This window comes from Pyricularia grisea, chromosome VI (assembly GCF_004355905.1).
Source record: "Pyricularia grisea strain NI907 chromosome VI, whole genome shotgun sequence".
NCBI classification, from domain to species: domain Eukaryota; kingdom Fungi; phylum Ascomycota; class Sordariomycetes; order Magnaporthales; family Pyriculariaceae; genus Pyricularia; species Pyricularia grisea.
In genome coordinates this window covers 195,048-222,039 of record NC_044974.1, presented here as the reverse complement: position 1 = coordinate 222,039, position 26,992 = coordinate 195,048, and the positions used below count along the sequence as shown (strand labels likewise).

The window sequence follows — 26,992 nt, the reverse complement described above, 5'->3', positions numbered from 1 at the left end:
CTGTTCGGCACCCCCCCTGTTCGGCACCCAAAAATAACAACACTTTTATTTTTATCCTCCAACTTCTATTATAAATATCTCGATGAATCTTTCACTTTTGGATTTACTTTTTTCTAATCTTGATTCTCCATTTTCCAATGAAGCAATATACTGAAAAACAGCTTATATCTGCAATTAACGACGTCAATAATGGCAATCCAATTGCAAAAACCTCCCGAAAATGGGGAATACCTAGGTCTACACTTCAAAGTCGACTTAAAGGTTCTCAAGCTTATAAAAAAGCACAAAGCCCTTTTCAAAGGCTTTCTACGGAACAGGAAAAGCATTTGGCTGATTGGGTACTTACCCAAACAGCTTTAGGGCTTCCGCCAACGCATCAAGAATTACGCTTTTTTGCCGAACGAATTCTTCAAGCCGCCGGAGAGACAAAAGGCCTTGGAAAACGTTGGATAACTCGTTTTTTGGCTCGTTATCCAATCCTTAAGACCCAAAGGCCCCGTCGAATAGATAACGCCCGGGTTAATGGCGCTACTACGGAGGTAATTAAATCTTGGTGGCTTTATATTACGAACCCGGTTATTAACGCTATTAAACCGGAAAACCGTTGGAATATGGACGAAACCGGTATAATGGAAGGTAAAGGATCTAACGGCCTGGTATTAGGGCTTAACGGGATCCGGCCGTTGCAACGGAAAAAGCCCGGAACGCGGGGTTGGACGACTATAATCGAATGTATATCGGCTACGGGCGTTGCCCTCCCTCCCCTTGTTATATTTAAGGGAAAAAACGTACAACAACAATGGTTTCCGACGGATTTAAGCCTTTTCGATAATTGGAAATTTCACGCAACCGAAAACGGGTGGACAAATAACGAAACGGCTATCGAATGGTTAAAAAAAGTGTTTATTCCGTATACCCAACCTTTAACCCCTGAAAAGCGGTTATTAGTTTTGGATGGCCATGGATCACATATAACGGACGAATTTATGCTTCTTTGCTTGCAAAACAATATTCAACTCCTATATTTACCCCCTCATTCGTCACACGTTCTCCAACCATTGGATCTATCGGTTTTTGGGCCGTTAAAAGAAGCTTATCGACGTCAACTTGGATTTGTTAGCCAATTTTGCTGTTCAACAATTATTGGAAAACGAAATTTCCTACTTTGTTATCGAAAAGCCAGATTAAAAGCATTTATAGCAAAAACCATTCAATCTGGTTGGCGTACAACGGGGTTATGGCCGGTAAACTTGGTTAAACCACTTTTAAGCCCTTTTTTGTTAGAAAATAGCAATGCCAACGTTATAAAAGATAAAAACAACGGTTTGCAAAGGGATAAAACACCGGAAAGCCCAGCCCAAAAAATTAACGATCCGTCTTTACTTATTTGGAAAACCCCTAAAACGACCCGAAATGTCCGATTTCAACTGCAAAAACTTTCCCAATCCAACAAAACCAACGCTACTTCACGTCTTTTATTTGCAAAAGTCCAAAAAAGCTTCGAAGCTAAAGATACCCTTTTGGCTAGCGCCCAGCAAAAAATCAGCTTATTGGAAGCACAACTGGAGGCAATACGGCCGGTTAAAAGGAGGAGGGTGGTTCCGGATCCAAACGAGCTTTTGGTTAACAAACAGAACATTATTGGATTGCAGGAAAAGGATATAGAAAATTTGGAACCTTTAGCTGATGAAGAAGAGGTTAATGAACCGGAGAAGCGTGAAAACGATTGTATTTTTGTCCGTTGATAATTTTATATTTAAATCAGCTTATAAAAGTAGGCATTTCGTTGTTAGATTTTCAGGGTGCCGAACAGGGGGGGTGCCGAACAGGGGGTACGCAACGTTAGCACAGGGGTTGTTTCGTCAAGATTGGGCTCACGACAGCACGGTCAAACTGAAACCTCGACGGGGAGGATATACATGACGATGGCAGAGCTTGAACCGCAAGTATGCAAACTGGCTCTGCTCGGGGCGGTGTTAAAGATCCGCGACTCGCCACGCGAGTCTGAAGATAAGGATGAAAGTGAGCCTGATAAAGGAGCAGGTGTCAAGACTCAAGACTCAAGACGATGAAAAAAAAATTCCACTCATGGCGACTTCCAGCCCAAGGTCGAGTCAGATTGCGATGTGGTGGACGTTGAAACAGAGAACAAACTAATGAGATGAAACTTAGTCGTCTAGGACAGGCTATTGGTCTAAGAAGGAGGAGGTGAAACAGTTGACGACCAGCCTAGCTTTATAGCACCGAATGTCAAATAGCGGATTGCCGGAATGACTTTTTTTTCAAAAAAACAACAAGCTCGTCACCGATTTGTTGAAGGCCATCCTCGGTTTCTAAAGCTGGCTTTTCTTGCGCGATAATATTCCACGATGTTACAAAAAGACGTTGCCAAGAAGGGTCTGAACTTATTACCCTGGAGGCCTGCGAGGTGGCAAAAGCAGCAGAGAAGGTCGATGCCGTTTCCGACTTTTTGCTGGTGTAAAACCAGGGAAGAATTTGTTTCTGGTCGGAGTAGGCTGGATTGCAGCATCTATGAATAGGAAGCCATTGAATATTCCAAATGTAAAAAAGGCAGTTCCTTTGCCATGTAGATTTTGTTATCCAGACATTCAAAGCTACATATTCCTGAAGAATTTCTGTTGGCATTTATCATAATTCTGAGCTAAACAGCATCGGGGACGCAGGCAGATGTAAGCTAGTACTTTTATAAAGCCAAAGCCAGATGTAGATGCATGAACAGGTTAGCGAGTGATCACAAAGTAAATGCAGTGGCCAGTCGGGCAGTAAGGTATGAGATGGTGTTTACCTCTTCTTGGCGCACTTTGCAAGCCCAGACTAGCTTACTCCAGGGCAACAAAAATAAGCAGGGTAATGAAAGCAGCAGTCTCAATCCTGCATCGACTCTGCATGCAGTTGCAAGAGATCATCGTTTACACCATACTTAAAGGGATAAGTGCTCCATACTATTGCGCTGGGATATATACACTCATCGCGATGTAGACATCAAGGCTTGCAATTTATTCAAGCGGATAAAAGACGCAAAGAACACACATGGTACTTCCTATCACATCTGTCAAAACTAGACTATCATGAAGGGGCTTGAACAGATCGGAGAGACGAGACCTTCATTTCGGGGGAGTCCAACAGTTTGCAATGTTGGGCCGGCGGTCTAGAGACATCACTAGAAGCCGTTGTCTAATTCTCAAGGGCGAACAGGCCAGTCGAGGGATGGGCTGACTGTCAATGCCATCGCAGGGAGTCAAGGCAGGAGACCGGGCCCATTCCAAACATTCCGCATCAGGGCGATATTGTCTACGTCATGACGATCTAGCAGGTTGCCAATATACGATCAGAGACGCTATGTAGACTCAGTCTGCGGCATCCCAGTGCCTCCGAGAACGAAGAAATTGAAGCTTGGCACCTATATCCGACAAGGGATTGATGGGTGTGAACATACTGTGGCCGGGGACGCTGCGTTGGTCCCCTATCACAATGGCCTGGAATGTTTTCATGTGAACGGAGGAAAACAGGAGATCTGGACCAGGATTTTGCTCGCTGCGCATCTTGTTCAATCCATTCCCCTCGTTTTTTTTTTTTTTTTTTTTTTTTTTTTTTTGAAGAGGGACGCACCCGTTCCATGACAGGTGACTGGTGCGTATTCGAGCTATGGGTGCGCACATTGGTTAGAACTGTCCATCGGAGATTTTCAATCATCAGAGGAGCTCCAGTAGATTGTAGTGAATTCTATGATGATCCCACGGAGATGACAAGAGCAGGAAAGCCGCATCAAAGTTTGGGTAGCCAGAGCGGTAATGGCAATCGCGAGGCGGCTTGTATAGTAGAACGCAACCGGGCCACTGCTGGAATTGAAGCAGCTGATGGCAACGAGGTTTCAGCGGTTTGAGATATTTTCTAGACATACGACTGGTTAGCAGCAGTTGTCAGATGCTTGTTGTAATAAAGTTTGAAGGTTGGAAGTATGATGATTTTTCCCGAAAGCCGAGCCCCATGGGTTCGAAGGTTACTCCAGCGTATGGACCTCTATGTACGCGCCTCCTTCGACTTGCGAGATCTAAATTCAACTACTATATTACAACATTGCACTACTATGCAAGCTATGAAGGACAACTGGGCGTTGTCATTCTACTTTCGTTGGTACATGTGTACACTCACGTGGCCCTGTACCGTTTAAAATGTCCACGTGTTACCACAGTAGTGACCCTTAAATTTAACTGCCTATGTCAGATACATACCTACCGAGCTACCTGAGTGAAGTGAAAATTTTTATCGGAAAATGTAGGTTAATTGTACGCGTCTGCATGCTTGGCAAAGTAACGGTGGCCGTATCCTCGCTGGACTAATAGCTTTAGCGAGATTGCCAAGAAATGATATCCTACTCTTTGAGCTTGCCCATCTCAACATCTTCCTCTCATGTCCGAATTTCTCTCATGTATTTATCCAGTGGATTACAAATTTACAAGGAGTGATCAGGATGACATGACTATCGCACGCGGGATGTCGTGGTTTCGCATTGTTCGCTGGCTGGATTTTTGTTTCGAAATTGGAATGAAGAAATGTCGCGAGCAAAAAGAGGAGGAACATGACATAGTCAACACGATATGCTCGGATACATGGAGTGCTGTCGGGATCAGCTTTGAGGTATGGCCCTTTGCCTTTGCAAGGAAAAAAAAAGAGAGACAGGAACAGAGATGGGATGATAAATGGAGGCTGACGTAACGATGAGGGTGCATAGAACTATTCCCTGAGGCGATATTTCAGCAACCATAAGGTGTGTGTCGATGGCAAGGGGCTGCTTGTAGTCAAAATGTACGAATTGGCTGTATCCGCGTCTTTAGTGACATTTGGAAAGTCGATCGACCAGAATTCGCGGCGGTAACTCAATCAGGAAATAACACTAATTGCTTGCTGACTTGCGGGGGTTCAGGTTCAAAATGTGCCTGGCAAATAAAGGCAGGGCGAATTAAAGTACCGGCTATTCCTACAGTACGGTATATACATTGGACGTAGTAACGCTCCCTGCATCATCTGAGCAATTTTGTGGCAAACAGCTCTGGTTTGGCTGGCAAGCTCTACAGTAGGTACGAAGTAGATACTACAAAGAGGTTATCAATCAGGACTAGGCACCCTGGTTGGCGGATTAAATGCAAAGTCGCGGCGCTGCTGTTGAGCAACGGCATGAAGCCGCAAAATTTGGTGGCGGTACAATCTTGTGATCTGCTGAAATCTTTACGCCGCTTTTCGATCTTGATGACGAGGGTAAGTAGATGGGAAATTCGAGGGTCTGGGACGCAGCAGGTACTTACTTATCCTTGGAGAGCCGAGCCTGACCAACCAACACGCGAGTTTTTGAATTACTGAATTGTTCACGATTTTCACTAATGACAGAATTTGCAGGGCTAGACAAGACGTCAAAAGTGTCATTGCATATTGCACCTATTCATACATCGACTTTTTGTTTTTCTCCCCTCTTCTTCTTTTCTTGTCAGCTTTCCCTGCGGTCGTGCCAGTTGTGAGGGGGGATCGACGCCCTGCGACGCTTGATTGCAAGGGTAGGGTTTCAGGATCGCTAGGGTTTCACACCACGTACCTCACGTCCTCGCTCATTTTCCCATCGTCTGATGTTTTGGCACAAAGCGACCAGGCAGTATCGGAAATTTATCACTTACTTACAGTACAGTAATGTATTACAGAACATCAACCAGTAACCTCGTCTCAATTTTCGTTGGATCGACCAGTATGGAACAGTTCGAATCCAATCCCTCAACATACAATATGTGGCACGATCAATCCGTCTGCGTTTTTCCCCCCCTACGAGTGTCAGCCGATCCGACTTTGTACCGTAACGGTTAGCCGGTCGCTGAAATGGGTTGGTTTGGTCAAGTTCCTGGAGTCAAAACCAAAGCGATATTGGATACCCATCGCCGAGAGTCCTTGACGTCGCGGTAATTACTAGCGCTCAGTATTCGATTGATTTGCTTTGCTTTGCAGTTGAGCATTGCGATTCGGGATGTGGCGCGTGCTGCAAAATGCGGAAGAAGCAGAACCAGCCAAACTGAACCCCAGCGCATGCAAGTGCATACGAATGCCGGTTCGCAGGAGCTGACTGGCCAGGAACTATTGTCCCGCAGGCATGCGCCATGGGTCGAAAGCGTCTTGGTTCCTGCCCAAGCCCGGGCTATTCCTGACCAATCACATAGCCGTCGCTGCACCTTGGTCCTCGTAATCCAATCGAGCCCTTTCCCGTGTGTGCTCCACAGCATTCTTTCTCTTCTGGCTACTGGGGGAAGTAACCCACCCTCGGACACTCCAAAATCTAGGTACGTACCTATTATAGTAGGTACCTAGGTACGTACTGTGCTACACCGTACGGATAGGGTACCTAGGCGGCAGGTGGGTGGATGCTCTTACCACGATGCGTTACAAAAGTACCAGGCATGATCCAAACACTGGGTGCGTCAAAATCGACTTTGAGAGATTGTCGATGTAGTAATTGATTTATCCATCTTTTCACCAGATTCATGACTTTAAGCTCTAACTATAGACCGGTAAGATCAAATGCTTGACAGCTTGGAGACAACCTTTTCTAGTCAGAGCTATTGGCCCCAAGGTCTCGTGCGGCCTACCTTAAGGTTGTACTTTTAGTGTCGCACTCGAACCGGTTCCACCCGTCTCAGTCTGCCGCTAAAAGGCTCAGGAACCAATTCAACCCCACCACCTCGTCGCAGAGCCTCTGACCGGTACAGGCCGAGAGGCCAATCATAATTGTCTTTGCCACCCTTCTCGGCTTACCACCACCAAGCCACACACACTTACGTGAAGCATTAATACTGCTTGTCTACCCCTGTGTTTGTGGGTCACCCCTGTTTGCATCCCCTGTGTTTCTTCCACAATTGCTCAGGCTTCCCTCGTCTCTCGTTATAGGCTGCATGCGACAATTCCTTGCCCACAAGTCCTTGCCCACAAGAAACATACAGTAGGTAGGTAGGAAGAGTGTGCGTATGTGTGTGTGTGTGTGTGTGTGGGAGAAAAAAAAGAGGGCATTTTGTTTTTGTGCTATTGTTTCCTACTTGGACAAGCCATCCTCGCTCGATTGACAGCCCTAACCGCCTAACCCTCATTATCGCTGAGGACCTGAGACGTTTCTCTTGCTCCCGCCGGTCCACCCTGCCATAAAGTCAGGTCATTGTGGTGCCAACAACTTGGCATCTCCCAGCTGTGCAATCGCAAGCACATTTTGCACCAGGGGTACGCTGCCTGCCCAGAACGTGATCTCTATCTATCTTTGTGCCATCGCCTTCTTGTCTTGTTTCCACTCCTTGATGGATCCATAACCACCACATCCCTTGCAATGGGGCAGATCCCTTCAACCACTGGTACCTCTCTCGTTTAATCTCTTCCGAACCTCCCTTGACGTCCCGATTCTGGCTTTTTTGTCTGGCCTTGCATTTGTTCGTTCGTCCTTCCCCCCTTTTTATCTTTCTGCACTAATTAATCATCACTTCACCGTTGGGAAACAAGCCAGCGGAGGTTTATCTTGTGTCCATCCATCTAATTCTTCTACCCTTCTCGGGCAGGACCCATTCAATTCTTCATCCTTGACGGAAACCCTTTTCGACTCAAAATCGAGTAACCTCGCTCCTTTTGTTCGCTCTTCGCCATCCTCCAGCCTGTGGCGAGCGGATACGACATAAACCGACACTCGTTTCCAAGGGTTTCTGGAGGATTTTGACCCCAACCGCCGGACGGACAATTTGAGAACCGTGGGAAGGGGAATTTGCTTAGGAATCGACATCAGGGCGAACACGGAACACCGAATCCGATTGATCAAACGATCTCGCACCGGCGACGACTCGGACTTTTTTTTGTTACTCGAGCCTTTTCGGAAACGACAACAATATGTTTTGGCAAACCGTCTTGTCCGCTTCAATGCTGGCGGCCATGGTGCAGGCCGGTTACGAGGTCATGGCGATTGAGAACCTGCTGCCCCGGGACCTGGAGAGGAGAGTCGAGTACTTTGGCGCGAACCAAGACCAACCGGCGCATATCATCACCAAGAGGCAGACGACTAGCGCTGTCATGAACAACAACGGCACCATGAACATGACGGCTTGGGATACGCTGGCGAACCAGAAGTGCACAGAGGCCCTGCTTAAGCTGTCATCAGCCACCAACCCTACCGGCGCCTGCGTCTGCTACAACCTGCCGGCCCTGAACAACTCCACCGGCACCTTTGAGGCCGACCTAAGGCTGTATCAAGTGAGCACACCATCGGGAGACTTTGCGGGCATACCGCAGAGCAACATCCAGGTCAGCCTGGCGTACCAGGGTGCGTCGGTGGCTCCGATCCAGCAGTCCTCGGGGAACAAAACGGTCTCGAGGCGCGATAATGGACAAAAACAAATCACGTTGCTGCAGACATATATGTTTGCCGGCCAAATCGACAAGAACAAGATGGAGGTGACGATGAACATGTGAGTAGATGGCTCTTTTCCCCTGCGTTGCTGCGACCGATTCTCCATACGGTAGCTTCACCGTGATCCTACCAGACTGTCTAAATGCTGACAATGGAAAACAACAGGGCTGCGATCGAAGCACTCGTCATGCCGGTCGTGACACTCTCAGCCGTCAACCAGGCGGGCCAGACCGTTAGCACGAACGTCTCGTCTAACGAGGCCGCCTTTGTGGCCGGCGTCTTTGCCGACAGCACCGTCATGTCCGAGTTCGGTGTTGCTAACATGGCCGTCGACCGCTCGCTCGAGATGCTTGCCAATGGCACCATCGCCTTTGTCCTACCGGGCGTCTCGATCATGATCTTCCCTGTCGGTTTGATCGTCACTAGCATCTGGACAGTTGGACTTTGCGGTGCAATTGCATTTGGCACCTTCAACCGCATCGGCTTCCGCGAGCAGTTCAGGCAACGGACACAGTACGCCGGCAAAACCAACTTGGGTCGGATATGAGAGTGCACGACTTGCAAAATCAAGGATTGGGGATTAGCGTAGATGGGGGGAAGATGAACAACCCGCATAGACCTGCTCTGCCGGACTGCTTCGCAATGCCACTCTTCGGGAATCGAGAAACCGTGTGCAATAACCAACGACGATTAAAGAAAAAAAAGAGAGAGAGAAAAAAAAAAAAAAAACCTACGTCTGCTTTGCTGAAGAGGAACGACGAACCGAAACATGGCACTTTAATTCTTTTGTTCCATGAAGCGACACCATCGAAGATGGCGAGGTGAGTTGAGTCGGAATAAAATCGGACTCAACTCCCCGCGAGTTCTGTTCTATGTTCTTTTTGAGTTTTTTTTTTTTCTATGTCTTGGGTTTGCGTGACTCGGTTATCATTGGGAGCGTGTGGCATCTGTCTATTTTTTCTTATTGTTTTCCTTATCTTTATCATCTAGTCGACGGTTGTCGCCTCTTCAAAATCAACCAAAGCCAGCGATGCTTTCTTCCGTTGTCGGCAACCAACTTTGTCTTGGACCGTCATATCTACCGGTTTTATCTTTCCTACATCTTCTCTATATACAATTTGAAATTCATAGCTAGCTTTACATATTGTCGTATATATCTTCGATTCCTTGATAGATTGATTCGCGTTTATTTTAAAGTACGATTGTAGCTGTGATTAGATGGAGTCGTTGTGGCACAGTTGCTGTGGGTGACCCTCCACCCACCACGATGCTCTCGTCACGACGAATGCCGATGAATCGCCAAGCCATGGGATCCGATTGTGACACGGCACCGGAGCAAATCAAAGTTTGGCACGTAAGCACACCGTTCGTTCACCTTAGCACGGCTGGTTCTTGCAACCTACCTTCCGCTGAAGATTCGGACCTCATGGCTTTGGTGCAAGAAAAACCGATTGCGAGTGAGCGAGCACCAGCTTTATTTCTACCTACTTTAGTTCCCCAAGTGTCTCCCATCTGACTGCAAAATTGCATCCCGTGGAATGTTGTGTGTAATTACAGTACAGTACATTATTCTGGGCCTAAAGATGAAACCAAAGCTCTGTAACCCGCCCCGCAGAGTAAAAGCAGAATGACACGCCTCCACCCGCATGATTTCTGGATCTTTTGGACTTTTTTTTGGTCGAGGTGTCATGGCTTAGTTTGCGACAGGGTCTGGGTGATTTATATACCTACCACGTATATATATTTTCCAGTTGATGCCACGATGCAGCTTTCGATTATTTGTCAAGACTTGGGCTGTAGTTGGTATATATGTCACTTCATCATTTTATCATTGTTACGACTCTGAAAGGGGCTAGATTCATCAAAAGAAAAGAAAAGAAACTCACCCATGTGGTTTAAGGAGTCGTGCGGTTTAGGGGTTGTTGTGGCTTCCTTGCTACGTAAACTCCGCACAGTCGACGTTTCTTCCGTACCTTATTTTGCCTGTTGTCGGCCGATAACCCACTTTGTTACCTCTTCCGGGTGCTAGACGTTTTCGATCGTATCCACAGCGCTGGGCATTTCACTATAGGCTATCCCAAACAACGTCGTATTATTTTCCTGAGCTGTCATCGCTTGTCAAATCTCCATGTTGGCGACGGCTTGGTATCCAACTCTAAAAAAGAAATTTTCCATGTCGAAATACAACGTCAATCGTCGCTTAGGATGGTTCCAGCCAGCTCGAAACGAGTTCATTCAGTGTGCAACTTTTTGTCGGTGGCTGCTCAATTTTTTATTATTTTTATTATTTTTTATTATTTTCGTGTCGTGAAATGGTTTCTATCGCTCTCATGACAAAGCTAGCCGACGACGTCTTCTCTCCTTCTAGTGAAGGAGGAAAGGGATCCCCATCTAGTAACGCATGACGCACATCCCGGCAAGTTTAAACCATTTACTGTCCTGCGAGACAGACAATCGAGGGCCTGAAGCCGGCAGTCGCTCATTTTCTTTTGCCACGTCGTCCCGGATCCGGTTCTCCCTTTTTATTTTATTTTCTCACCTTCAAGCGGGTCGTTCTGTCGCCTGCTACCAGCTGTACCTGATCGTCCCGCCCCAATGCTCATCCCCCGGCTCTTTTTTGGAAACACCAGCAGTTACTATTAGTTATTCGGCGAGGGCTCGCTGAAAACAAAAATACTACCCTGACGAATACCACGGTACAGGACTGGGTTCCTACTGTAACAATACCACCTATTCGCACCCCTGAGGTCGCACGTTGGAAACGAGCTCCCTCTAGGCGGTCCGGGCCCTCTGTTGGGGAATTAGGTAGAACCAGAACCAGAAAACCCTTGACAAGGTATCGTTATCTTTTACTACTATACATGATTTGTGGCAAACATCTTTTTCTGGATTTGTTATTTTTTCATCCGTTCTTCTTTCCCACTACCAGGTTGTTCTCTCTGAATTATTTCCTTGATTTAGGTCTATATTTCCTTTGTTTATTGCTTTGCATAAACTTTTGTATACCAATTCCGTTCTTTGCTTCGGTCCTGTGCCGGTGCTGACGGTACTCATTTGGCCTTCATTCTTTTTTTTTTCTTTTTTTCTTCCTCACCTTCTCTATTTCCTAACCTTGAGTTCACCACGGCTGGACCCGATCCAGTTCTCCCCCTAGAGGCCAAAGAACAGACGAGAACAAGCCTTTTCCTTTCACTATTCAACCTTTACCAAAAAGCAGTAATCACATACTCTCTTTACGAGAAAGCGTCTGGCACCATTCCTTTCACATCTCTACACTATAAAAATTATTCTTTTGTCTCCCGGGGCTGAGCTAGCCCCGCGAAAACCACAAAAAAAAAACCGCAAAGATGCCGGCAGACGTATCGGCGCTGGTGGCGCAGATGAACGAGACGCTGGCCGAGATCCACGCGACGGTGGCGGCGCTCAACGACTCGGGTCACGACGCCAAGCTCGACGCGCTCGAGCAGGAGCGCGACGCGGCCGTCGAGGCTCTGCAGGCGGCGTTTGAACGCGAGGCCGAGGAGCTCGAGGCGCGGCGGCGGGCCGAGGACGAGGAGATCGCCGAGAAGAGGCGGCGCGAGGATGAGGAGATTGCGGCCAGGAGGCGGCGCGAGGACGAGGAGCGCGCCGAGGCCAAGATGCGCGCCGACGAGGACATGAGGGCCAAGCTCGAGGCCGACGCCAGGGAGGTCGAGGAGCAGGCCGACGGCAAGATGGACGAGGTCGAGGCTGAGGCGCAGCGCATGATTGAGGATGGGGAAAGGAGGCTGGCTGAGTTGGAGGAGAAGCGAAAGGTGCGCAGTGATTTTTTTTTTCTTTTCTTTTTTTCTTCTTCCTCCATCTACCCATCTTTTGTTTACCCTTTTTTTTGGGCTCCGGGAGATGAGAAACGGACTGACTGACTTTTTTTGTGATCTGCACCCATTACAGGAGATCAACCGCATGATTGATGAGCAGATGAAGGCTCCATTGCCAACGGCACCGGCCAGACCTAGACGCGCCCGAGGCGACCGTAACAGTCGCGCGTTTCCCGTCGCGGCGGCAGTTGCAGCTGTGGGTGCGGCAGCTGGAGCCGCAGTAGTGAACAGTAAGCCGTCGGCACCTGAAACCGAGGAAGCGGCAAAGAGCTCGGATAACAATGATGTCAAGGCTCCTGAGACCATGGAAGCGGCGCGTGGCTTGGATATTCAAGATACCAAGGCCCCCGAAGAGACGCCCAAGGTGGCAGCCCCCGAGGCGGCTATGGCTAAGGATGTCATCATGGAGGAGGCCAAGGCTGAAAAGGATGAAACCGTAGAAGCAAAGGCTGTTTCTGAACCAGTTGAGGAGGCGCATCAGGAGACTAAGGCTTTGGACACCGACACGATCCAGGTCAAGGCCGTTGACGAGTCCGAGGTTGATGCGATTGAACCCAAAGACCTTGATGCAGCAGTCTCGAAAGAGCCTCTCGCTACTGAGCCCACGGAGGCCAAGACCATTACTGAGCCCGAGGGTGAATTGATTGAGCCCAGAGACCTTGATGTGACAGTCTCGAAAGAGCCTGTCGCTACTGAGTCCATGGAAGCCAAGACCGTTAATGAGTCCGATGAAGAACTGCTTCAGCCCAGAGACCTTGATGCGGAAATTACCAAAGGGAATTCCATCGATCGTCTGTCTGTTGAATCTACCGTGGAAGACCACGCCTCCTCGACAACATCCGCGCCGACTGACGCTTCATCAAGGGCGGTCTCTGTCGGCACAGCCGGGACTTCGGTGCTTTCGGAGGAAGAGGAAGAGGAAGAGGAAGAGATCCAGCCTGTGGATGTCACGGCCGGGAAAGCCGACAAGAAGCCAGAGAATGATGCCCCTGAGCAGCCGCGGGAAACCGAGACATCTGGGAATGAAAAGAAGTCGTTTTTTGGCAGTTGGGGTTCAAAGATGAAGTCACTCGTGGCGAGGGAACAACAGGCAAACAAGAGCGAAGCCGAGACTGGGAACGTCGAGGCGTCTCGTGACATTGTCGTTCCCGCCGAGGCCGAGATTGTCTCGAAAGACATTACCCTTGGCGAGCAGATGACTGCTGAACCATCCCTCTCGACTGCCAACTTGGCCCAGGAGGAGGAAGAAGAAGAAGCCGTGCTTGTCATCAAGAACTTAGATGAGGAGGTGACGACCATCAAAGCCGAGGGCCCAGAAACCTCTGCGGTAGATGAGCCCCAATTACCTGAAACCAACGTTTCTGTCCACGAAGTATATGAAGAGTCTGCCAAGCAATCAGCCGAGGTTCATGAAGACTTCGAGATGACAGCCAAAATAACTGAGGCTGAGTTGATGCAGCCCGAAATTACCACGCACTCAGCTGTTGAATACTCGGATTCTGCCACACTACCTGTCAAGACGGCTGAAGCTGATGAAATTCAGGACTTGGAGGAGGAACTAGTGATACGCGACTTGGACGCTGAGCAGAAAGGGAGCGAACTGCCCAAAGAGCCCCACGGCAATACTGTTGTACCCGAGCCGGAAGAAGCTGTTCCGGCACCGACTTCGGATACACATGCCTCCGAGGAGGGTCAAGATATCGATACACATGTCGCCGACAAGGGTCAAGATACCGATTTCGTTGAGCCTGGAACAGCGACATCTGAAGTCAGCACTTCCCCGCAGGATAACCATGGCAAAGAGGATGCCAAAATCCAGACGAAAGACGTTGATGGCAACAGTGATGAACTTGAAAGCCCAGACCCAGACGCCAGCTCTACTAAAGTAGACGAACCTGCCACAGAGCCCGGTCTGGACGACGATAAAACACCCGACATGGCCCACGACGACCATGGTAAAGGTGATGAAGAGATTACCAAACCCACGGCGTCGGAAGAGACACATCAATCGGCCGAATCAGTCCCTATACATGCCGATGATTTGAAAGGCCCTAAAGCTGTCGCATCCGAAGTCGTCCAAACCTCTGTCCATCCCAACGAGGTTGAGCAGCCGGAAGTAAACGAACCCGAACCAACCACAGCAGCTCCCGCGTCCGTGCAAACCTCGAACGTCCCTGCAGAGGATGTACACGGGCCAAACGGCGATCACGAAGAGACAGCCCAGACTGCGCCGACGTCACAAGGGTTCCCCGCCCTGCAAGATGCGACGAACCATGCCAATGAACTGCCCAGTGGCATGGAATTCGACGGCAAGAGAGGCGATGAAAGCGAATCCGAGGCGGAGAGTGCTACAATGATAACGTTGAAAGACAGCAGTGATGTATTAAAAGCTGAAGATGGGGATGTCTCTTCACACGGGGACAGCGACCTGGTTGAAGAATCCAAAAACATGATCATTTCGAGCCAGTCTCCGGTCGCAACGCCAGCTGAAGACAACATTGTTGTTGACGACAAAATGAAAGTGGAAGAGTTCAACTTGGAGTCAGCACTGGCTGTCAACGAAAGTGTCACCCTGAGCGAGACAAGCCTCTTGGAGGACGAAAAATTGGCAATCCATGATGTTGAGAGCAATTCCACGATTGATAAATCCGAGGACGCCGCCCAAGGAGACGAAGTAGTGGATGAGGTCAAAGATGACAAGACCGCCCCCGCTGAGAAGCCCACAGAAGTCGGCGCCGAAGCATCAGCCCCGACCACACCAGCGACCAGCCGGGCTGGTGAAAGGCACATCGATAATGAGGAGCAATACTCAGCTGCTGCCAATCTTCAAGCTGAACTTAGCGTCGCCGAAGATAAGGATGAATCTGTCCCAGATTTGGATGCAGACACCACATTAAACAGTGAGAACTCTGGCGAGGAATCGATGCTCCAGCATAACCTGAGCGGTAACCATGTTGCTCCCCTAGTCGACAATGGCTCTGGACCGGACGAGTTTTCCATCTCTGAATTCCAGGAGCCTATGCTGGATGACTTCGTGCCCGTGTCCAAGAGTCTAGCAGATGATGCCACAGCCGACTCGGCCCGGGACCTCACCAAGAGTGAGGGGTCTGTTGACGGCCAGGCTCAGGCCCAGGCCCCGGCATCAGAGAGTCAAACATCACCCAAGCCCAACCAACCTCCATCCCCGCCCACGTCTGCTGCCGAACCGAGCAGGGCGCGCCGCATGTCCAACGGAGCCATCCCCGGAACTATGTCAAGTGGACCAGCTAACACGACACAAACCGTCGAGGTCCGCTCAAGGCCAGAAAGCGAGCGCTTCTCACCCTTCACCCCAATCCCCGGCACCATGTCGAGCGGCCTTGCCAACACCACCCAGACTGTTACCGTTTCCTCTCGCCCGATCAGCTCCCAACTGTCACCGAGGACGCCTATCCCCGGCACCATGTCCACCGGCTCCAGCTCACCGAACTTCGGCCGTGTCCCGACGCCCATGTCGACGACTCGCCCTGTCATCCAGATCCCGTCTAAACTCAACAACGCACCCCGTGGAGCAATGCTGGACTACATCGCCAACGACCCCACCCCCATAGGTGGCCCTCGAACCTTTGTTTTGGGACCTACCCCCACCACGCCCATCATGGAGCGCAGGGGCCGTGCCAAACACTCGAGGGGACCTTCGACCGCCGCGGCGGAGCTCATCACTCCCATTGAGCAGCAGCCGCTATCAGCGATCGAGTCAGAGAAAGGTGGAGCCGTTGAGTACCGCTCGGAGGCCACAAGCAAAGAGACGCACAAGGAAACTTTTGAGGCTGCGCAGCCCAAGATGCACAACACTGTCAGCCAAACTCCCGTCTCACCGGTGAAGCCTTCGGCTCTGGGATCCAGCCTGGCCGACGAGCTGAGTCAGGCTTCGCTCGATGGACAGGGAGACATGCTTGGAACTGATGACGAATACACCCCGATCGACAGGGAAGAGTATCATGACGACGCCGAGCCTGACTTTCGTGACGACGACGCCGACGACAGTCAGTCCGAGCATGACTTTCGCGATCAAGCCACACCGCAACAGCAGTCCTTTCGTTTCGAAGACCAGATCCATGATCCCACGGCCGTCGACACCGGCGCTGCGGAGGTCAGTGAGCAACAGGTCAATGACAAGCCCGAGGGTGAGAAGACTGATTCGGCCGAATCGAGCGGTGTCGGCGCCCACACAGGATCAGTGGACGCCGTGTTGGGGGAGTCGGTTTCACGTTCTCAAACCCCGGTCGCCACCGTTCCAGTAGCCCATATTGTTGAGGAGGACCAGAAACCGGTCCATGCGGACGATGAGCTGGTCGCTAAGGACGAAGTTGCTGCTGATTCGATTGATGCTGGGAAGTTAACACCAGCATCGGAACCAGCATCGGAACCGGCATTGGAAAAGGATCAGCCAGCCGTATTTGCCGAAACTCAACCGTTATATGATGGCAGTGATTACGAGGCATCTCCATCCGCGCATGAAGAGCAGGCCCAAGTCGAGGCCGCAGCTCCGACTCAATCGCACCGTGAGAAGCTGTCTCTGGAGCCTGGACATTATGCCCCAGAGGACGTTTCAGAAGATGATTTCGCGACACCGATGCAATCCACTGCAACCGAATCACTCTCCGCCAGTCCTGTCGAACAAACTCCCGCGGCAGCAGAAGGCATGACCACGGTCGACGGGGCACATGATCTGTTCGATGATGAAACTGACGACGAGAGCCTTGCACACAGCTCCGTCGACATGGCTCAAGCGCAAACCCAGGATGCAATGGCTGCCACTTCGGCACCCACTGAACAGACCGAAGAGTTCAAGGATGTTCTCCCCAAGGAAAAGCAGGTGCCCGCCGTGCTTGCACCTGTACAAGACCCAGTCGATGCCTTTGAGCAAAAGATTCTGCAACACTCACCTGAATACTTTCCTCAAAGCCCAGTATTCTCTACGCCCGTTGAATCCAGCAGTGTAGAGAAGTCAACTGTCGACGCCGAGACTGAATCCCAGAAGACCCTCGAAGCTCCCACAAACCTGGACGTTGCCGCAGCTAGACAAGTGACACCGCTGCTTGTCCCTACCAACCTCGCAGACCACATGCACGATATCAGCCCGCTTGCACTGAGGCAGGAGTCTCCGATGACGCCGCGCAAAGGTCTGGCTGATAGCCGCCATGCACCCAAGGAATTGGCTGAAACCCCGTTGCGGTATTCGATCGGGCGGACAACCCCACAGACGTCCTTCTTTGACATGCATAGGGAGCAGTTATCCGGCCACGAGTCGCCGCACCATGAGCCCATGTCGTGGCTGCAAGGTTCCGAGGCCGAGCACCCTAATTCTGCATCCCACTCGCGAGAGAATAGCACCAGCAGTGTTCAGCAACAAGAAGGGCACGAAGAGCACGAACAGCTACAGACCCCGGAGGAAGACGTAGATCCCTCAATGTACGCTCCCCGGGATGTCACCAATACGCCCTGGCATTCGCGCAACGACTCGGTGCCAATGTCTATGCACAGCCAGACCACTTTATCCTCAGCACCGTCGTCGCCCATTCACTCTGCCCTGGCAAGGGACAACCGCGAACCTGTTATCCGGGAGAGCTGGCCCGCCGTCCCAGGTCAGCACCAGGATTATCTGGCAGGAATGGGAGCAGGCGCCAGTCTCGATTACAGCAACAGGCCCAGGAACTACTCGCAGGCCACGATTGACTATGGCCGATCTCGCAACGTCTCCGAGGTTTCCAACTTTGACCCGTTCGGCCCTAGTTCGCAAAAGTCGTCGGCCCGTGAGAGTTTCCAGAGCGCTAAAGTGGCCGCCCAGGATAAACCGCTGCCGTCGGCACCTGCAGCCCAGCCCGCAGCAGCTGTTGGCAACCATAGAAACTCTGTCGGCGCCGGTTCTTCCCCCGGCAGCATCTTCCAGAGGATGCGCAGCGTCTTTGAGAAGCCCGCCGCCGAGGCCGACAGCAGCACCGAGCCTGTGACGCGCAGTCGTCCCGTCAGCGGAGTTTTTGTCCCCGTGAAGGCGTCATCGCGCCCAACGGGCAACCTTGACAGCGCCGGCACGATCCGCGAGGCCAGCAACAGGAACAGCTTTGTGCTTGACGCGGCGCCCAAAAAGTCACCCGGCGTTACTTCTTATGATCTGAACAAGGGATACTATTACGACGATCCGACGTACGGCCGTGAGGAGACTGAAAATGAGCGCAGCTCGCTGTTAGGAAAGGCCGCTTGATTACGCTCGGTGGATACTGATGATGCCGCGGGCCGAGGAGGGCAGCATGCGTTGCCCAACCGGCCCCCGGCTGCAACAGAGCCACGGCGGCGTAGGCCGGCACACCTCTTGCTTCATTCGCACGCGAGGACGCCCTCAATCAATCTGGCGGAACCTTCGCCCCCTTCACGTACCCCATCACCCGCTCCGCGCTCTCCGCGCCGGACTCCCTCGCCGGGATTTGCTACCCCTCCTCGATCACCACTTCGGTCGCCGTCACCGAGCCTGGCACTACCTTTCAGCTCACCGCTACGCATATCAATGCCACGGCCTGAAACGCCGCGCCGTGAGCAGGTTTATAATCAAGATGAAGTTGCTCCTCCGATTCCACCAAGGTCCCCTATGCGAACGCCGTCACAGAGCCCTGTTTTCCCGCCAAACCGCACGCCACCGCCACGGTCTGAACTACTGTGCCGTGAGCTTGTTTGCGATGAAGATGAAGCTGCCCCTCCGATTCGGCCACGGTCACCTTTGCGAAGGCCGTCCCTGAGCCCTGCCCTGCCGCCACGGTCGCCACTCCGCACGCCACCGCCACTTCCTGTGCTGCCGTCCCGTCCTGGGCTGCCGTGCCGTAAGCTATTGTATGATGACGATGAAATGGCGCCTCCAATCCCGCCCAGGTCACCTTTGCGAACACCATCCGCAAGCCCCGTGATCCCGCCACGGTCTCCGCTTCGGACCCCATCTGCAAGCCCTCTACTGCCACCTTGTTCACCGCTACGCACGCGATCGCCGCGTTTAGGGATGCCTTGTCGTCAGCTGTTGTATGATTACGATGATGATAACCATGATGAAATGGCTCCTTTAATTCCACCTCGGTCGCCATTACGGACCCCGTCTGGAAGTCCCTCGATTCCACCTAGGTCGCCACTGCGATCGCCGTTCGGAAGCCCTTTACTACCGACCTGGTCACCATCACACGCACAATCGTCGGGTCTTGGGCCGCCAAGCCGTCAATTGTTCTCTACTGACTACGACGACGACGACGACGACGACGACGAGATGTTTGCTCCAATTCCGCCGCTGTCTCCTCGGCGGACGCCATCCGCAAGCTCCATACGACCAGAACGGTCTCTCCGGCGGCTGTCCCCTGTCATTGAGATGCCCTCACGCGCCTTGTTCATGGACGACTTTGGACCAGGCCCTGCCATACCGCCAAAATCCCCACGCAGGACCCCATCGCCCAGTTTATTCACGCCGCTGCCCTCGCCCGTGCCCTCACCCCTGCAAATTCGTCGCTCGTCAAGCCTCGAGGTGCCGGCTGCTCTGTTCTCCGGGTCGCCGACGTCGCCCGTACTCCAGGGACCACCTATAATCCCACCAAGGAGTCCAAACCGAAGTCCCATGGCTAGCTACGTCTCACTGCCGCTGCCGCTGTCACCACCACCGTCGCCGCCACCGGCACCCGTCACCAAGGTGACCATCATCAGTATAATCAGGGAAGAGGTGCCAATTGACTCGGACCCGTCGACTGCCAGCTATAGGACGAGACAGGTCCGCAGGCGGCACGAGTTGACGCGCAGCATGGGCTTCAGGGACTCGCTGCGGACGACGACGACGACCACCACCACCACCACCACGCACTCCTATACCCCTTCGGCGGCGGCTGGGAGCGACAGGGGTAACTTTTCGCAGAGGCACAGCACCGGCACGTCGTCCAACGCGACGTCGCCCGAGTGTTCTTCGCGGCGGGTGTCGATGAACTCGGCGCAACAACCAGGCGACAAGACGGCCAAGACGTCGCCCAAGCGCGGCAGCGTGGCAAGGATCGCGTGGCTGTGGGCCGAAGGGTGGCGGGCTAGGTTGCGTGGAGGTGGGGACGTGGTCGAGCGGGCGCGGTGGGAGTGGAAGCTCGAGGACGAAGGTATGCGCTACCAGAGGGAGACGAGGGTGGCAGCTGCTCGTGAAGGAGTGAGGGAGTTGGGTGTTGTGGGGCGGGACGATGAAATTGTTGCGAGACGGGCAAGCAGGAAGAGTGTTCGTTGGGCGAAAGATTGTTAGTTGCCTTTTTTTTTTTTTTTGGTGGATGCTGGTAATATTTATTCAAGTTTGGAATTGGGAGCATATATATATAGCCGGCGTTTTTTTTTTTTTTTTTTTTTTTTTTCTTCATAGCGCGGAACTGCACTGGAATTTCAAACAGAAAATAAGACAAGAATGCATATTAGAAACTTTGATGCATGATGCTTGCTTGTGAATAACTACTGTCTACCTCTTGATCGCAACCGCGAAACTTGACGGAATTTGATGCGGATAATTGCGCACCCACTCCTGCAAGCCGCAAGCTGTCAAAATTCTGGCCCAGGGCAGCCATTTAGCTAGGTAGACAAAGATAAACCAAGGTTTCTTTGTGTAATAAGAATAAAGGCCATTGTTTTACGAAACAAAAACAAAAGATCATATCAAAACACAGGCCACTGCGCTAGGTAGATTGTTAAGGCGTGTGGGATCAATCTGACAGAGAAAAAGACAAAAGTGAATGGGCGTGGCAAGACTCGAACTTGCGTTTCTTCGGCCACAACGAAGTGTACTAACCCCTATACGACACACCCTTGTTTGTTGAAGGTTAGGTTCTCTGTAAAGACTATGTACCATAAAATCTTCAGCCACTGTCCACATCTGTCAGTTGACCTACAGCGAACCCGAGGCCTTCTCAGCTTGCTCTCATTTTCCAATCACAGCTTCCATCCCACACAGATTTGCCAGGTAAAAAGCCCTGAGAAGGAGCCATCCTGCTAAACTTCTGTCAAGGAAGCCCACCACCTCTGGGTTTTTATCAATTCTCTCCCCCACAAAGTTCGCCCCATCGACATATCTTTCCGTCAACGAAAGAGTCGATATTCAAGACAACATTCACTACATTTTAGCACACTTATTTTCATTCATTCAGTCCCCATTACAGCATTGTTTTCTTTTGTTTTTCAAAGGCTCGATAATGCAGACTTAAAGCAATGATGCATGACCAAGTTGTCAACATCAGCGGTGCCTTGAGCACTCCGCAGCTATCCAACAACAGCGTCGATGGCCATCTCATGGTTGACACTTTGAGCGAGATGGATATCGATGATGCATCGTCTTCATCACTTCTTGATCCAACCTCAGACACAGAGCAGTCTGCCGATTCTTCTGATGCGATACACTTGAAGAGACAGAGAATCACTGAACTTGCTACATCTGTAGGAAAGCCAGATGAATTCAAAGACAACATGACACGGCCAACGTCTGATCATAAGACAACGCATCAGCTGTAGGACAAGCTGCATGTTGCTGTCTCGGTGATGAATACAGACATGTCGCCTGGTCCATCCCAGCACGACGCTGCTGCCCAAGAGTTCACATCAAGCCCCATCAGCTTGCCCGCTAGCAGCGACGAGGTTAATGTACCTGATCTAGAGGCTTTCGAGGTAACTATACTGTTACTACCCGTCACAGGCGGGACCCATAACAACGACTACGCTGAATTAGCATCTAATGCAAATATTGTCCAACAGGAAGACTTGTTCGCCACATCCGATTCCCTCGATGAAGAAGAGGAGCTTGAGTCGGAGCATGTCGCCAACCTGCAACGCACGTTGAACCCCAGCGTGCCGGCCATCGTCTTTACACCTCCGTCTCCCAAACTCACTTCACCTCTCTCACCAGTCTCGTCGGATAAGGAGAAGATGTTTGTGGACCAGAACAGTCTGGACCCCGACTGGGTGTGCCGAGAGAAGCTTGATTTTATGATAGAGAAGGATAGACAGGAAGAGAAGCGGCGGCGCCAACGCAAAAGACGGGGAGTTAACGTTTCTGAGAAGGAGCTCAGACGGCAGATTAACGAGCTAGAGACGACGCTTGTAGAGGTTAGCGAGGAGAAACGGCAGCTCAAGCAAAAGAATTACAGGCAAGAGAGACAACTGCGTCAGCTAAGATCTACACCGCTCGCCAAGCAGGCACTCCAGACGCTTGCAGACGTGGCGGAGATGGAGAAGAAGACACGAGCTCGATCCCAAGCTTTTGTGGATCTGACGGTTCCGCAGGACCAACACATCGATTTGATTATACCTATGGAGCAGAGCTATCCCCGACAATCATCTCAGTCGTACCAAAGCAAGACCAGCAATGCCAAAGCGGTACGGGAGTCGGTGGGAGAGGAGCGTGCCGGCAAACGAAACGAGCTATTCACAACGGCCCATGAGAATGACCTAATGTCACGCAAGCCCGTGCAAGGTATCGGAGCGAGTTCGCATACACCGGCTAAACTTTTGCAACTCGAAGCAAAACTCGAGCAGAATAGCAGGGAGCGAGCGTTACTGAGAGCAGAGCTGGCTGCCGTGAAAAGTCGGATGAAGGCGTTCCTGTCTGCAGAAGATCTGGCCTCCAAGATGCTTCCGCATTTGCTGGAAAACTTCGAGGCGGTCAAGAGCGAGAATATGAAGCTGGGAGCGGAAAACATCGTTTTGAAGGGAAAACTGTCACGTCTTCAGAGGGGCAACGCGGGTGATTCGATGCTGGCGTTCACAGGTCGTCAACCTGACAACACCAACGAGACATTGTGAATCGGAGCGCACTCATGTCGCAACGAGAAGCATACTCTTTCCAGGCCTAGTACTGTTATTTCTTTTTTGGCCTAGTGCTGGTGGTGTTTTTAAGGGTTGGCACTACAAACAAACAGGAGACGGACATGAAAAAGATGCCGTCAGATCAATGATGTAACAGAGTAGGATACTAGCGGTAGTAATGTTAACCGACTTTCCATGATTGGATGTCTACAGTCGTGATGGAATCTCTGGGGGTAGCAGTCGTAGATGGTGGTCCCCGCAGCTGGTGCCACCGCTTGTCGGAACCAGATTTACCAGAGCCCAACCCTTGAAAACGGCTGATCAGCAGTACAAGTATTCCAAATGCGATGTCTTCCAAGCCAGATTTAACCGCACTGGGGTAAGCGTCCTTGGCGTCTTCAGGTCGACAGGGGGATTCTTGAACAGACGGGAGAAATGGCAATATAGGCCCGCAAACCGGAACACGTCTGTGCTCAAGATTGGATGGACTAAACGGGGAAACAAAGAGAAGCCTTGCATGGACAGGTATACTCTATACTCTATTCTGACGGCCCCGGAATCACGGGCCCGTCTTCGACCCTCGACCTCCACCACACCTATTCCCGCCATCCCGCCTCCAAAGACGGGACACGACCTTCCGCCAATCCAATGCAGCAAGTATACCACTCTTGGCGTGCGGAGGAATGGGGTAGCGTGCGGAGGTGAGATTTTTTCCATTCCGATCTGGGGAACACGATTTTTGCTGCAATCACGGCTAATATGCAGCGTGCCGATATTCCAATTTCCAAGATTCAAGCTGCGCGCCGCGTCGCGGTGGCTTTCCGCCTCCCCAACCGAGATTCGCCCCTTGCATATGGTATAGCTGGCCGTGAGGTAATTCGTTTTTCTGATTGGATATTCGTGAAAAGAAAACGGCTGTATGAATGAAATGACCTGAAGTGTGGGGAAAGTTGTCGATGAACCGAGCCGAGTATTCCAGCGACTATAAACAGTAATAGTCCCGCGTCCTGGCTTTTGATCTACCATGGCTCTTCACCTCAGCCCCTTAATATATGAGGCCCATGTTCCTGTCGTATCGCCCGTCTGACAGTCATCCTCAGACCCTTGGAGCAAGCAGTTCGTCCCGTCCAACTCAACGCCAGCCAAAAATATGACCGTCCTTCTCACACTGGCCCTGCTGGGCTCGCTCGTGGCTGCTCAGAAGCCCGTCGGCACCGAGGTGCACCCCAAGATCACCACGTACCGTTGCACCAAGGAGGGCGGCTGCACGGAAAAGACCAACTACATCGTCATCGACTCCCTCGCGCACCACGTCTTCCAGCCCGCCGCGCCCAGCTATGGCTGCGGCGGCTGGGGCGAGGCCGCCAACGCGACGGCGTGCCCGACAAAGGAGGCCTGCCACGAGAACTGCCACATGCAGGGCCAACCGGACTACAGCAACATCGGCGTGACGACTTCGGGCAGCTCGCTCCGGCTGCAGCACATCCTGCCCAACGGCAACGTCGTGTCGCCCCGCGTCTACCTCCTCGACGAGACGGAGGAAAAATACGAGATGCTGCAGCTCACGGGCAACGAGTTCACCTTCGACGTGGTCATGAATCAGCTCCCCTGCGGCATGAACAGCGCCCTGTACCTGTCCGAGATGGAGGCCGACGGCGGCAAGAGCGACATCAACGAGGGCGGCGCCTACTGGGGCACGGGATACTGCGATGCCCAGTGCTACACCACGCCCTTTATCAACGGCGAGGGCAACCTCAACGGCGCCGGCTCGTGCTGCAACGAGATGGACATTTGGGAGGCCAACAGCCGCGCCACCCACATTGCGCCGCACCCGTGCAACGTTCCTGGGTTGGTCCAGTGCACTGGAGCTGCGTGTGGTGGTGACAGCGCGGGTATTTGCGACAAGCCAGGGTGAGAACTTTTTTTTTTTCTTCTTTCTTTTTCTTGCCTTGTTCTGTTCTGAGACTTCCGGGGAAGGTGAACAGGAGGAAAAGCAGAACAAGGTGAAAAGGATAGCCAATGCTAACAATCCCGGGATTGCACTCTAGATGCGCCTGGAACTCGTACCGCAACGGATCGCCCTACTACTACGGCAGGGACGAAGAGTTCAAGGTCGACACGACCAAGCCGATGACTGTGGTGACGCAATTCCCCACCGGCGCCGACGGCAAGCTCGCAGCCATCCGCCGGCTGTACGTGCAAGACGGCGTCGTGATCCGGGCCGAGAGGGTCAAGAAGGAGGGCCTCCCCGCCGTCGACGAGCTCACCGACGAGCTCTGCCGCGCCACCAACGCCAACCGCTTCCTGGAGCTCGGCGCGAACGCAGGCATGGGCGATGCACTCGCGCGCGGCATGGTCCTCGCCCTCAGCATCTGGTGGGACGAGGGCGGCCAGATGAAGTGGCTCGACGGCGCGAGCGAGGGCGCCGGCCCCTGCAACGACGTCGAGGGTGCTCCGAGCTACATCAGGCAGGTTGAGCCCTACCCCGAGGTTACCTTTAGCAACATGAAGTGGGGTGAGATCGACTCGACCTACGAGGGTAAGGAGAGGTGTGTCAAGAAGAGGTCTACCATGTAAAGCGAGTTTGATAGGGGATTTGGGGCCGAGAGGAGGATTGTGGAATGTTAAATACAATGATATCCAATGGAGAGGTCTAGGGTATTTCTAAAGCGTAAGGAAAATGGACCAGTACATAGACTGAAAGCCATATCAGGGAAATAAAAGGAAAAAGGAAACAAATGTACAAGCACCAAAAAGTTTATCCGTCCCTGTTCTTTTGATACGCATTGGTTACGCATCCAGCCCTTGTAACTTCCGGAAGGTCGGGTTCTCAACGATGAGAAAGCCGCCTTTCCCAATCTTTTCAGCTCCGGCAGCAACCATCTCTTTTTCTGACCACTTCCCAACCGCCATATCAGTCATAAACCTCCCCAGATGTTCCGTCGGGCTCCATGCGCTCTTCCAAAAGCCCCGCACGACCGGACCTAGCACATTCTCCATCAGGCTCGTCAGCATGGGCCTCGCAGGCAGATACTCCCCGATGGCCTTGTGGGCCGCGGGGTCCACGAAGCCAGCCCTGACGGAGCTCGCGCGCAGCAGCGGGTTCTCGTCCTGAATGGCCGCCAGCCCCAGCTCAGCCTCGCCCTTGACGCGCGCAAAGAGCTGCGTGAACCTGCCGGGCTTGGTGGTGGCGCCCAGGCCCGAGACGTAGACAAAGTCAAAGGGCCTGCCGGACTCGCGGGCCATGTCGCCAAAGGTCTGAGCCGCCTCCAGCGCAAACGTCTTGGTGATGCGCTCGTACTCGTCCCGGCTGCCGACCTGGGTCTGGCTGATGCCCAGGGCCCAGACGCAGCCGCGTGCGTCCTGGATGCGGCTGCGGAGCGCGGCGTCGTCGTACGAGCTGAAGTCGTCGTGCAGCACCACCGACACGCGCGGGTCGGCGCGCGCGGTGGCTTGGGCGACGGGTCGGCGGGAGAGGATGGTGACTTTGGTGATTGATGGGTTGGAGAGCATGGAATCTAGGACGGCGGAGCCTACCAGCCCTGTTGCGCCTGTGAGGATTGTGTGCATTTTTATTTTCTTATTTATTTCTCCGTTTTTTTTTTTTTTTTTTTTTTTTTTTTTTTTTTTTTTACGTAGGTGATGGATCTCGTTCGAGAAATTCAGGGGTAACTGCAAGGCGCTGGGACGACCAAGTTGGCGGAGTTTGGCTGAGAGTTTGTTGACGACGCGTGCTCTTGGAGACTAGCAAATTGAAGTTTATCTACAACTTACCTGCGCAACAAAAAATCATCGTCGGGGAAATTCATCTTGATATAAATGGGACGGCAGGAGCTATTTAGATGACATTCTTGCTTACCTATTCTTTTTCCCCTTG

At 52.0% G+C, this 26,992-nt stretch overlaps 5 protein-coding genes across 5 annotated transcripts; 4 read left to right on the top strand and 1 right to left on the bottom strand.

Annotated features, from left to right (window-relative positions):
• Positions 1-7,005: 7,005 nt before the first annotated feature.
• Positions 7,006-9,210, top strand: PgNI_11174 (uncharacterized protein). The gene is made up of 3 exons (XM_031131147.1): positions 7,006-7,469; positions 7,596-8,492; positions 8,600-9,210. The coding sequence occupies exons 2-3, from the start codon at positions 7,918-7,920 to the stop codon at positions 8,979-8,981; spliced, it is 957 nt and encodes a 318-aa protein (XP_030977000.1). The 5' UTR covers positions 7,006-7,469; positions 7,596-7,917; the 3' UTR covers positions 8,982-9,210.
• A 2,571-nt stretch (positions 9,211-11,781) lies between these two features.
• PgNI_11173 (uncharacterized protein) lies at positions 11,782-20,575 on the top strand (the record flags this gene model as incomplete). The annotated part of the gene is made up of 3 exons (XM_031131146.1): positions 11,782-12,228; positions 12,365-18,485; positions 18,576-20,575. 3 exons carry the CDS (start codon positions 11,782-11,784, stop codon positions 20,573-20,575), a joined length of 8,568 nt encoding a protein of 2,855 aa, XP_030977005.1.
• A 775-nt stretch (positions 20,576-21,350) lies between these two features.
• On the top strand, positions 21,351-23,306 carry PgNI_11172 (uncharacterized protein). The gene is made up of 2 exons (XM_031131145.1): positions 21,351-21,978; positions 22,066-23,306. The coding sequence occupies exons 1-2, from the start codon at positions 21,853-21,855 to the stop codon at positions 23,110-23,112; spliced, it is 1,173 nt and encodes a 390-aa protein (XP_030977007.1). The 5' UTR covers positions 21,351-21,852; the 3' UTR covers positions 23,113-23,306.
• Positions 23,307-24,265: 959 nt separating this feature from the next.
• On the top strand, positions 24,266-25,692 carry PgNI_11171 (uncharacterized protein; the record flags this gene model as incomplete). The annotated part of the gene is made up of 2 exons (XM_031131144.1): positions 24,266-25,026; positions 25,164-25,692. 2 exons carry the CDS (start codon positions 24,266-24,268, stop codon positions 25,690-25,692), a joined length of 1,290 nt encoding a protein of 429 aa, XP_030977003.1.
• A 213-nt stretch (positions 25,693-25,905) lies between these two features.
• Positions 25,906-26,685, bottom strand: PgNI_11170 (uncharacterized protein; the record flags this gene model as incomplete). Its single annotated transcript, XM_031131143.1, has 1 exon — positions 25,906-26,685. The coding sequence occupies one exon, from the start codon at positions 26,683-26,685 to the stop codon at positions 25,906-25,908; it is 780 nt and encodes a 259-aa protein (XP_030977004.1).
• Positions 26,686-26,992: the final 307 nt, after the last annotated feature.

What these genes read in the sequence shown, in the direction of transcription:
- PgNI_11174 (XM_031131147.1), top strand. Translation starts at nt 7,918, where the DNA reads ATGTTTTGGCAAACCGTCTTGTCCGCTTCAATGCTGGCGGCCATGGTG. An exon ending in ATGGAGGTGACGATGAACAT is followed by an intron (nt 8,493 to 8,599) that starts GTGAGTAGATGG and finishes GGAAAACAACAG; the next exon opens with GGCTGCGATCGAAGCACTCG.
- PgNI_11172 (XM_031131145.1), top strand. Translation starts at nt 21,853, where the DNA reads ATGAATACAGACATGTCGCCTGGTCCATCCCAGCACGACGCTGCTGCC. An exon ending in CTGATCTAGAGGCTTTCGAG is followed by an intron (nt 21,979 to 22,065) that starts GTAACTATACTG and finishes ATTGTCCAACAG; the next exon opens with GAAGACTTGTTCGCCACATC.